The sequence below is a fragment of the Triturus cristatus genome, chromosome 11 (genome assembly GCF_964204655.1).
Source record: "Triturus cristatus chromosome 11, aTriCri1.1, whole genome shotgun sequence".
Taxonomy (NCBI): Eukaryota; Metazoa; Chordata; class Amphibia; order Caudata; family Salamandridae; genus Triturus; species Triturus cristatus.
In genome coordinates, this window is record NC_140594.1 from 283,686,871 (window position 1) to 283,699,378 (window position 12,508).

The 12,508-nt window shown below is 43.0% G+C and overlaps 1 protein-coding gene across 1 annotated transcript in view; it reads left to right on the forward strand.

The window, feature by feature from the left end:
• Nucleotides 1-12,508, forward strand: part of LOC146784046 (acyl-CoA dehydrogenase family member 11-like) — a 502,630-nt gene that overhangs the window by 225,508 nt on the left and 264,614 nt on the right. Inside the window, exon 7 of the mRNA XM_085635447.1 lies at nt 8,348-8,497. Coding sequence (XP_085491573.1) covers nt 8,348-8,497 — 150 coding nt within the window. The remainder of the gene's footprint in view (nt 1-8,347; nt 8,498-12,508) is intronic.

Genomic DNA, 12,508 nt, shown 5'->3' on the forward strand with positions numbered 1-12,508 from the left:
AAATGCCTTTTTTCTTGCTTACCGACAGCTGATAGAATTTTTCCAGTCGATTGCTGCTACAAGAGCTTTTGTGGAATACTTTTATGTCAATTGCAACGCCTTAACTGCGTGCTTAACCTGACACACGATCTTGCCCTGAGGAAGCCTGTAACCAGGGGAAACGCATTGGCTGCACTTATCTATGCAGTGAAAAAGAAATTGATTAAAGACACACAGAATCAACAAAAGCTTTTTTCCGATTCATTTCCTCTTGGTGTTCTGTGTACTAATTTTTAGATTGAGCATTCGAGACCTCTTGTATATACTTATATGTGTATGTACTTTGTGGGCTCCAGAGATCAGCCCTAGACTTGTCTGCTTCCGATTAGGGACTTTTTTCTGTTCAACTGCCTCTATTTAACTGTCTTTATAGAAAACAACCAGCAGAGGAGAGTAAAATACAAAATTGCTTTCTGCTTAGAGACTTTCTTTTTTTTATTTTCTGGCAACTGCCTCTATTTAACTTTCCTGATAAAAAACGACCAGCAGAGGTCAGTAAAATGCCAGAATCACTTTAGCATTCTCTAGATTCCAGTCCATAGAAATTGTCTTCCACGAGCACCCGTAGACAATAATATTTTTTTTTAATCTTGTATTTTCAGTGATGTGACCACCGAAGGCCCTGATTTTATATTAAAAACAGAGCTTTGGACTATACCATTACCCGCTGAAAGGTAATATTTCTCTCCATGTGTTCCCATACCTGGCGTGCCACGCAGTTTGGTGCTTAGTTTACCTCCATGTTAAAGAACCGTAGATGTTTCAGCACCCAGGCTAATGTGCTGCATATCTAAATACATATAAGGCCCGAAAGGCGAGACGGATTGCATTGAAAATGCTTGTTATATGTGTACTCTGTTTTGTTGCGTCTCGTTTGTGTTCTAAATTGTTCAGTAATTGCCAGAGTTCCAGGGATAAGTCCAGGAATGTTTTCTTGATTTGTTTTTTCTATGAAGTTGGGCAAATAGTTTTTATTTACTCTTTATGTAGCATCCAGTAAATAAATAGAAGGCAGGGGTGCTTTTGACTGAGCAAAGTGCTATTTCAGACCAAATGGCTTGGACAAGTATGGAGCTCCGCAAAACACTGGTTTTGAATGACGACAATCATTCTACAAAATCCAGCTATACAGCCTTGTCCTTCGGCCAAATAGTTACCCCATGTAGAAGGGACTGGATTACATTTGTCTCTATATTTAACATATTTTATTGCTCTTTAATGTATTATCTGTTTTTTTCACCAACAAGAAATATACTTAGACACCACTATCTGTACTGTACGTAACTTACATTGTGTTATTCCGTCATTCAGTTGTCAACTGGATCACATTTGTGTTGTACAACAATGTTAAGGGTTGCACAGAACAATGTCCTAGCTGATGACTAAATTTTAACAACCCCCCAATATAATAGCTTAAGTTCAGTGACAACACAATAATACAAGGCACATTCTCCCAAAAGATAAGAAATCCACTCCAAAAGGAAAGTAGAAAATAAATCCATGATATAAACAAAGGGGAGAAGTCCTAAGTTCTACTTCATTCTGATGCCTTCTATTTATAGGTGTTTAGTAATTACATAAATATGCCAAGGTATTGGACACAACTGGCACGAAGTAAATGCAATAAAAACTTACATCTAACTATCTAATTTCATAAGCATGACATGATAGAATCTGTGATATGCATACATATCATTAATTCCAGTATTATGTCCATTTCATACAATTTTGCCACAGTCAGAAAATACATATAATTGAGCGCCTCAAAACAATTAAGTTGCATCATAATCGAAGAAACGAGATACACTATGTCATAAAAGCTTATGTTATCCAATCAGTTCCACCAATGGTAGAATGTCATTACTCATCATCTGTATTTTCAAGCCCCGGTGAGCATTCACTACAAATTTGACCTGAGAATAATCCTGTTCATAACTTTATCAGATATCCATACATAAATAAAACCACAGTGAATGTACTGATTCCTAAACCAAATTCCACATCATAGGAATACAGGTAGGGCTCTGCAGTGTTAAATTCCCTTCTTATTTTGTTCAGCAATTTCGGGCTTCTTTATATTTCAATCCAGGCTCCCGAGCCTCACCTCGTTAATGTTTAAGCCGTTTGTAAAGGCTTCCAACCATTAAGCCCATGATTTTCCTAATTTTTGTTTTACAAAATGCAGCTCCATATATCAGTTTTTTAAAGACGTTGATCACATCATTGTTAGTGACTTTGATACACAGTATTTAAATATCATTTTTAAGCTACTTTCCAGTGGCATATTCGATTCAATTCTCATTTGTACAAGGTCATATGTGCTGATTGCTGTATCTAACACACAGTTTTCTAAACTGTGTGGAAAGAACATATGTAACATCTCTTATAGTTAAGTTATCTGGTACTTAATGGATTCGGGGAGACTGAATCCTAGGCTGCCATAATTTGCGTGCGGCTAAATCTATACAAATTGATTTTAACAGCACAGTATTGTCTGGTGGGACAAACGACAAACAAACCTTTGTCTGTCTTAGATAAATTCCTATCAGACAGAATATTCACTATTAGGCATTTTCTGTTACAAGCAACTTTGTGCTGTAAATTCTGTCACCCATTCTCTGGAAAACGTTCTCCCTATCGTCATCTTGCTGTAACTTTTCTTTGTGATGTTCTTTTATGTCATTATGATGATAAATTTATAAAGCGCAACAAATACCCTGCGGTGTCTAGGAGCTGCCTGTGGTATAAATCAAAAAGGAGTGGACACAGTGGTACAATTAAGCTGAGAAAAACCGCGTTTTCAGGCCTTTCCTGAATTTGAGGAGACTAGACTCTTCTTTCAGCATGATGGGTAGAGAATTCCATAGGCTAGTCGTAGCCGTGAAGCTCTTTATTCCCATTCTGGCCCTGTTGACTCTAGGAACAAGTAGATTGCCTAGGTTGGTGGATCTAAGGACTCTGGCAGGTGTATAAGGTTTTTTAAAAAATTCAAAATGAGTTGGCCCCTTATTGTTGAGGGATTTAAACGTGATGCAGAGAGATTTAAATTGAATCCTCTTGGCTACAGGTAGCCAGTGGATTCGGGCCAAGGACATGGAAACTGAATCAAATTTAGAAATGCCCAGTAACACTCTTGCAGCAGCATTCTGAACCATCTGCAGTTTATTAATGCTACGCCTTGAGGCGCTGGTGAAAAGGGTATTACAATAGTCCAATCTTAAGGCTATCAGTGCTGGGACTACCGTCTTCCTTAGGTCCATGGGAATTGCTGGGAGAATTTTCCTCAGCATTTACAGGATGAAGAAGCATGCTGAGGTGGCCGAGTTAATTTGTGCCTCAAAGGACAGCTTGGTGTAAAAGATTACTCCAAGATTTTTTACTTTGAGCACAGCTTTGGGCAGGGAGCCAAGTTGGGCTGGCCTCCAACTATCTGTCCAAAATGTTGGGTTGTTCCCCAGCAACAGTACTTATGTCTTGGCTGAATTTAGCTTTAGGCAATTGTCTGACATCCAGTTGGCTATATGGCTCATACAGTTATGAAACCTGGTGGCAGTCTGACTGGCTGGGCTGCTTACCGAAACGATGATCTGAGTGTTGTCTGCATACGACACCAGGGTAAAACCATAGCTTCTTACCAGGCTGGCAAGAGGGGTGACATAAAGGTTAAAAAGCGTTGGGCTAAGTGATGAGCCCTTGGCCCAAGGCAGCGAAAAGGGAGCTGATACCATGTTACCCATGGCTACTTCCTGGGATCGCTCTGACAGGAAGGAGCTCAGCAGGGACAGTGCACTTCCTCTGATCCCGGTGGAGGTCAGCCACTCCCGCAGCAGCCCATGATTAAAAGTATCAAAAGCTGCTGACAGGTCCAAAAGGATCGGAGCTGCGTTCCCCCCACCATCGAGAATCATCCTAAGTTCCTCCGTGGCAGCGACAAAGGCCAACTCGGTACTATACTGAGCGCGAAAGCCAAACTGAGAGGAGTCAAGAATGGTATTATCCTTTATAAAAACCGAAAGTTTGTGTTCATCGCCCTTTCAACCACTTTTGCAGGGAACGGGAGTTTGGATATCGGCCTGTAATTAAGAGTCTCCTTGGCATCCAGGTTCGGTTTCTTCAGTAAAGGAAGAACAGAGGCCTTCTTCCATTCCGTAGGAAAGTGTCCCATTGAGAACATTGCACTAAAGATCGCTGTTAATGGGATGGCAATAATTTCAGGCGAGATGTGCAGGATTTTAGGAGGACATGGGTCTGATGGAGAGCCCGATTTTGTCATCGGGATGAATTTAGCGGTTTGTTCCACTGTTAACATAGAAAAAGAGGAAAGTGTTGGGATGGCTAATTCAGAGAAATCTTGAGTTAAGTCCTGAGGGGCTTATCTTTTAAGCTGCCAATAATCTTTGCATCTGGTCTATAAAAAACAATACCATCTTGGTGATCAATGGTATGTAGTGCCGCCTTCCATTTCAGATTCAACTTAAGAGGAACCAAGTGTGAGTATTTGTGCAAGAAGTTGTGTTTCAGATTTCCAGTACTTGAATATAAAGTTGTAAACTTGACTGGTTTCATATTCATTGCAATCTCGTTTAATTGTCTAAATGAAAATCACATAAATTTGGTGTAATCTGGCAGCTCAGCGATCAAAGTCTGAGCGTATTCAAAGTGTGCAACCTTATCCACAGCCAGTCAAATGCATAGTCTTCAAATATTAGCATACTTTGGTATACCATGGTTTTCTGGGTTACAGGTTGTATCCTGTTCAGGTGGTGCTGCGGCTCCAAGGTTGCATCAGACTTCTAATCAACATTCTGTGAAATGAGAGGGCTGAAAGAAAGGGAAAGATGAGGACAGATAGGGGAAAGTAAGTTAAGTGGCGGTGAACGGGGGTTAATAAGATGGTGGAATAGAGCACCCATCTTAAGCACCTCCGTAAGGGAGGCAGAAAGAATATGGGGTTTTGCTATGAACGTGCATATGGTGGTGCTTTAATTAAACACTGAATGATATAAAAAAAATGTATGAGTAGAAAACCTCCTGTGCAGCCACTAGAATTCCAAAATCAGCTAAACCTAACCTGACATGAGACATAACTTTAAAACATTTGTTACTCATTTAGCGAAAACGGTTGAGTTACTGTGTAAGCAAGGAAGGAAGGTGAACCTGCCTTACTCAGTGTCTCCAGAGCACAGAAGTCAGTTGGGAGCCCTCTGAAATTTCTAACTCTTTGGTTAGTTCACAGCCTGTGACGTCTCAGGATTTTCCTCATCTAGCTCCAGATATTTCCACAAGCAAACTCCTCGAGTAATTTCACCATTTTGTTTTGTCTGCATCACCCCTTTTTACAGGACGTTATCTCTTCCTGTTGCAGCACCATGTTTTGACAGCCTACCGAAATGTCCAACACTCTGTGTGATGAGTTGGTTTATGGCAAATGGTTGTCCTCCTCTCTTGACTGTGGCACTGCGGTCAACCCTGTCAAGGAGGTATCTTTCCCAGATTCTCCCACACATCGTAAGCTCCTCGTTACCCACTGCTGTATCACGGTACCCTATGGTAGATGCCTCTGATCACGTTTTTTAAATTTGGTGGACATTAGGGAGCTTTCCATTTCTTTCCTACACAACAGTTGCTAAGCGGGCCATTATCACAATTTGCCTCCACCTTTACACCTCAATCCATGGTCTTCAAACTCATTTTCTGCAGCTGCATGGTAGTCTTCACATCGCCACTTGGAGCTGTCACAACTGCTGCTTAGCACTCTGGCCATGGTTTGTGGCATCCTGAGTGGCACCCAAAATATTCTGTGAATAGCAGTCTGATTCTCTGGGGTATGCTCGACTAGACGCACCTTCATACATGCTTCCCTGAAGTATGCTCAACTGGACGCACTTTCATAACCAGTCCGGCTCATCAGGGCGTGCTGATTCAGTTCTTATTGGTGGGGGATCTGCGGATTGTCTCCCAACCCGGTAGTCTTAGAAAAGCATAGCGGCTGACAGGGGAAAAAGGGGTTTTGTTTCCAACCCTCAGGGCCTGTGACCTTCTTTAACACCTCTCGTAGCTGGCTTCATGCACATCCAGGTTCAGTCAGACACCAGATTGCAAACTCCTATTATTCCCTCTTTCCATTCAGGTTCCTCTCAAGCACGAATGGCGACGCCTAATAATCATGCCATTGACCTTATTAGCAGCGACAGGAGCTCACTGAAATTGTGGCCACCATGATAGTCAACTGTCCACACCCCCTTTATTCTAATTCCATGCCCCTTTCTTCTAAAAAATAATGGCTCCTAGGTTGAACTTTCATTGATGGTAACTCCTGAGTGACTCTACTCATTTATAATTTTAACTCTTTTCCCCATAAACCACCAGGGGAATCTTCTGTTGCATTATATCTTTTTTTAAGGGCTTGCATTTTATTTTCATGTACTACAACAAAATATATCATATCAGGCCTGGAATTGTCTGGTCTGTAAATTCCTGATTGGAGATTCCGGGACTGGAGATACTGGATCTGTCAGATGCTGTAGGGTCAGAGGCTGTGAGTAGAAGTACAAATGTCCCTGCCCGACCCCTGCAGCAGCATGGGGGAGCCGACAATGCTTCCTCGGTACATACACAAGCCTTCTCACCATCCTTCCCCTGTATCCTCCACCGACCGTCCGTCCGTCTGAGATTGTCATCCCGCTGAGAGCAGACGGAAAATGTCAACAGGATTCTTCCCATAACTTATAATAAAGGACCTGGGATGTCCAGGCCTTTACTGTCTTGCCCCATTTTGCTGAAAACAGGCCTCCATGTGCAGAGTTCATTCAAATAAAAATGGTGTTTGATTTGTTTAGTTCATGGAAGATATTGCCCTCTGAAGCAAACTTTTTTTAAATTAACGTTTCTTCTGAATAGTGCAGTACATTTCATTTTTATTAGGCAAGTGAGTCACTTAAGGAAGTGTGTAAGATTCAAGGCATCGGACTTGATAGAAAATAGATACATCAAGTTTGGAATTATTCTCTGGCTCTAAATAGCCTTTTTGAGACCGTGTATGCTGTTTGAATAATGAAACAAAATATTTTTGTGATAAAGAAGGAATAATTTTTTCCATCATGCTTGAAATCATTTTAAGTAATTTAGTATTTTGTTTCTTATTGGAGCAGAATCTCTTCTCCCATTACATCAACTTGGGATATTTCCACAATACAGAAAACTTTGTCACCTTTTTATATGACTGGTTTCAACAATCAGAAGCTTAAATTGGATTCATACCAACTACACCTCCTCAGGGAAATCAAAGCTTGTATATTCCCCCAGTAGACTTCAAGACTGCCTTACATTCCCTCGTTCATTCACATTATGATAAAGGTAATGCTCTCCATGCCAAATCACCCTAAACTTCCACTGCATCTCTCTGATCAACTCTACATGTGGTAGTCTGGCTCATGGCCAATGCAGAAATATAGATATGACCCCAGTCCTTGAGTAGCTACACAGGCTACTTGTAGAAACCTTCATCAGGTAGTGAAAGATCTACTAGAGGAAAAAACAGCTTCCTTCTCAAAATCGCTAAAACAAGGAATAGCAAAACAGGTAACCAAATCTCCATGTTCCTGGGCCTTAGTCTCTAAAACTCCATTACTGATGACTGCAGAACGAACCTGAAACTTCTGTCAAGACCTGACAACTCATTTGTTCAGAAAACATTTTCTGTGTAATTCTGTCTTTAGGGTTGACTGTCCCTTTTTATTCTAAACCTAGGTAACCCTTTTCTCACCAAATACCATGTTAACTGTACTTATCAATATCACAAAGTGTTTGAAGATCCACCCCACTTGCAGTGAATAATTGACTCAGATGCAGAAACCTGTGGTGAAATATGCTTATAGGTTAGTATTTTTTCTTTACATTTGGTGGGTGTGATGCTTAAAGCATGTTGACCCACCTACTGTCCCCATACTCGTCCTTCAGTTCTTCTAAGTACTTTGCATTGGTCTTGGGACACCGATGAATGTAACCTTTTATAACTCCATGCACATTGCTGCACCAAAGCACACTTTTGTACACTATATTGCATAAGCATTATGTTTGTTTGCACATGTTTTTGGTGACTGGCTTTCTCGTTCTGTATCAGAATGATTCTTTTCTAAACTTGTATAAAAGTGATACTTGTAAAAATGCACACAACTCTAAAGCCACGCACCCATGTTTACACGTGGCCTTCTCAAGCAATATAATGAAACCGCGAGAGCACATTTGGCCATAGTGTATACCGCATTACTCATGCACTTTTCTCAATTGTTCTGCTCTTTATTTGCAGGGCACTAAAGGGCTGTCACTATTCTACTTGGAAATCAGAGATGAAGATCAAAAACTCAATGGCATTCAGGTCCAGAGACTTAAAGATAAGTTGGGCACAAGGCAGGTTCCAACAGCGGAGCTACTTCTGGATGGCACAAAGGCTTACTTGGTAAGTAGGAGGGAGAAATTGAACGATAAGTATTTGACATTTGCATTAGACACTGAAAAAGAAACGCCATCTAGTGTAGGGTCCGGATGTTTTTTAAGTTGTTTTTCTTCGAAGAGGTCTTTCCAGTCACAAGGTAGGTGACTCCTCCTTTCAGTGATAGTACGCTTGAGCATCGCCTCCATTGTTTGATTATTTTTTGCCGTCCTCTGGTTCGGATGTGAATTGCTGCGCTCCGGTTCGACACCGTTTCTTCGGTTTCCTCTGTGCGCAAGACACTCAACCTCGACGGTATTGTTCTAGATAGCGTAATCCCATTCTCAGCATATCGTATTTACTTTAAAAAAACTCTTTTGATCGGGTAGCTCCTGGAAGGTTGTCAGGCCTACCCGAGTCAGTCCCCTTGGCAGCCGATGGAACAGACTCCATTTAAATTCTGCTATCAGTGCCACGCGAAATATCCACGCATGACTCACACCAAGTGTGCAACCTGTGCTTGTCTCCGGAGCACACAGAACAGGACTGCGACACGTGTAAGGCTTTCGGAACGATAAAGACGAGTTCCGACATGAAGAGCCAGCACACAAGTTCCATTCTAGACCTCTTCGGAGAAGATTCAGATCAAGAGGCTGGAGACGCCATGGGAGCCAAAGAGGAATAAGACCTGATCTCCATCTCTGACTACGGCTCCAGTGGAGAAGACATCCTGCAAGGGCAGCGTACTGTGAGTACAGATCCTCCCTGCCGTAAAGTCCACCTCAGCCCAAGAAGAAGGCTCCGGTCCAACCCCCACCTCCAGGCCACAGTCAGCACCAAGGCCATGTTTCGGATGCCCCGCCCTCTGGCTCGGCACAGAAACACATTCAAAAGTCTTTTGGCTCAGAGCAAAGCTGTTCGAAAACGGGCTCCGAGACTAAACCTTCGGGATCGAAGTCAATACAGGCCCCGCCCCATCCCCTTCAACACCGAAAATGCCTTCGGATCCGAAAGCCTCTGCATCCAAAACATCAGCATCCAAAACACCGGAACCGAAAATTTCGGCACCGAAACAAACGGATGTGCCGATTCCATCTAAGGAACAACATTTCAATGCTCCGCCTTCCAAACCTTATCCCAAACAAAGAGAGCTGTATATCCACCCAACTACTGGACATATCGCCACAAAACTGACAATAAAACAGAAACCTGAGACCGAAGAGGCCTACCACCTTCCGTTCAAAAGGAAAAATGTCGGTACTAATCCTTCGACTCCTCCCCCTCAATCTCCTCAGTTTCAACCTTTAATGATTTCACCTGAACACTCACCACCACATACACCTGAAGATCAGGCTGATGGGGCTGGGGACAATGAATCTATACACCCAGACCCCTGGACAGATTATAACCCCAATTCCCCCACAGGGAATTATCCTGATGACAGTGTAGGTTATATAGAACTGCTGGGTGGAGCTGCTAACTACCTTAGGGTTCAGCTACATAAGGAATCCCTAGAAGAGGATTTCCTTTTCGGGACCCTTAGTAGCACACAAATGTCCTCACACACACTTTCCATGCTCAGGCACGTGGGCGATATTTTTAATGACCCCGTCTGGGCCCATATCCTTAAACCTAGGGTAGGTAAGAAATATAAGCCAGCACCATCTGATCCAGCATACATAAAGGGCCAATTACCAGTGGATTCCTTAGTGGTGTCCAACACATGCAAGAGGGCCAATTCGCCAACAACAGGAGATGTTCCACCCCCCGATAAAGAATCTCAGCTCATTGATGCTTCAGGGAAAAGGGTAGCCTCTCAGGCTGCAAACTTCTGGTGCATCTCCAATACACAAACGCTGCTAGCTAGATACGACAGGGCGCATTGGGATGAGATAGAGCAGTTGCTCCAATTTCTAGCTGATGTGCACAAGTCCAAAGCGCAAGACGTAGTGTGGGAGGGACAGCTCATTTCAAATAATTTAATCAGGTGCGAGCTAGATACTGAAGACCCTGCTGCTCGAGCTGTGAACACCAGCGTCCTTTTAAGAAGGCATGCCTGGCTACGTATTTCAGGATTCAAACCAGAGGTTCAGACTTCTATCCTGAACACACCATTCGATAAGAACACCTATTTGGCCCTGTGGTAGATTCATCATTGGAAAAAATTAAAATGGACACCGAAGTGGCCGAATCCAAGGAAGCCCTTCAATTAACACCAGGATGTGATTCTTTTTGTTGCTTATTCTACCGCAAAGGGTCTGAAAGTACCTCCTCAGACACTACTACCACCATGTATAAAAGCAACAATCAACCCTCTGCCTCTAATGATTACTTCAGAGGGGGTTACAGAGGCAACAATGGCAAAGGTAGAGGCTCAAATAGATGTGCCTCCCCCTCCAACACAACACCAAACAGTGACTTCCCTACACTACTCCCCGACCATCTAATACCTGTCGGGGGACGTCTTTCACATTTCCTAATCATCTGGCAGTCCATAACTACAGACAAATGGGTACTGGAGATTATCTAGTTACTGCTTGGAGTTCACCAACAATCCACCAAACATTCCTCCAAGCTCACACAAACTCTCCCCGGATCACCTACACCTCCTCAAACAAGAGGTTCAGTCTCTTGTTCTAAAAGAGGCTACAGAGCCCGTACCACTACAGGACCACAGGTCAGGCGTATACTCTTTTTACTTTCTGTTACCCAAAAAGGACGGTTCACTCAGACCAATCTTGGACCTCAGAGAACTACATCTTTATAAACAGTCAAACCATTTTCACATGGTAACACTTCAACAAGTACTACCAGTTCTACAACAGGGCGACTTTCTGTCTACTCTAGACTTAAAGACGCCTATTTTCATATTCCAATACATCCTGCTCATGGCAAATTTCTCCGATTTGTGTTAGCGGGCCAACATTACCAGTTCAGGGTACTACCCTTCAGAGTCACCACTGCTCCCAGAGTCTTCACAAAATGTCTGGCAGTAGTCGCCGCTCACCTGAGAAGACAACACATTAATTTCTTCCCCTACTTGGACGACTGGCTCATCAAAGCCAGTACGTATCCAAAATGTCTCCAACACACTTACAGAACACTACAGTTACTACATCAACTGGGGTTCACAGTCAATGTGATAAAATCACATCTCCAACCTTCCAATACTCAAAATTACCTAGGAGCCACTTTACGTACTCCAAAGGCTTTGGCCTTTCCCAACGCAGCCAGAATTCACAACATTCAGGCTCTAGTTCTCCAGTTTCAATCCAATCACTTGCTTCCGACTCGAGTGCATATGCAACTAGTGGGAATTATAGCATCTTGCATTGCCATCGTTCCCCATGCCAGGCTTCACATACGTCCCCTACAAGAATGCTTAGCGAGTCAGTGGAACCAATCACAGGGTCTTTTAGCCGATCTAGTGTTGGTAAGCGGCCTTACTCATCGCTCTCAGCAGTTGTGGAACACACAAAATTTATCAAAAGGACAGCCCTTCATAGACCCAGTTCCACGGACAATGCTAACAGCGGATACATCCCTCACTGGCTGTGGGGCCCATCTTCAGCACCACACAGTGCAAGGCCTGTGGAGCCAACAGCAAAAATTGCTCCACATCAACCATCTAGAGCTGCTAGCAGTCTTTCTAGTGCTCAAAGCATTTCAAACTCACCTGGTTGGCAAAGCTGTCCTAGTTCGTACAGACAACATGACAGCTATGTATTACATACAAAAACAGGGGGACACACACTCTCCAATTGTCACACTTCGCCCAAGACATTTGGAGGCGGGCCTTTCACCACAAAATCTATCTCCTAGCGGAACACCACCCAAGAGTGAACAATCAGATTGCTGATCTATCTCCTCAGCAGGCAGAGGCAGCAAATTCATCAATGGGAACTTCACCCTCAGGTTCTCCTTCCATACTTTCAAAGTTGAGGAGTACTTCAGATAGATCTGTTTGCCACACACCAAAACGCAAAATGCCCAAACTTCCCCTCCATGTACCCACACCCGCTCTCCAAAGGCAATTCA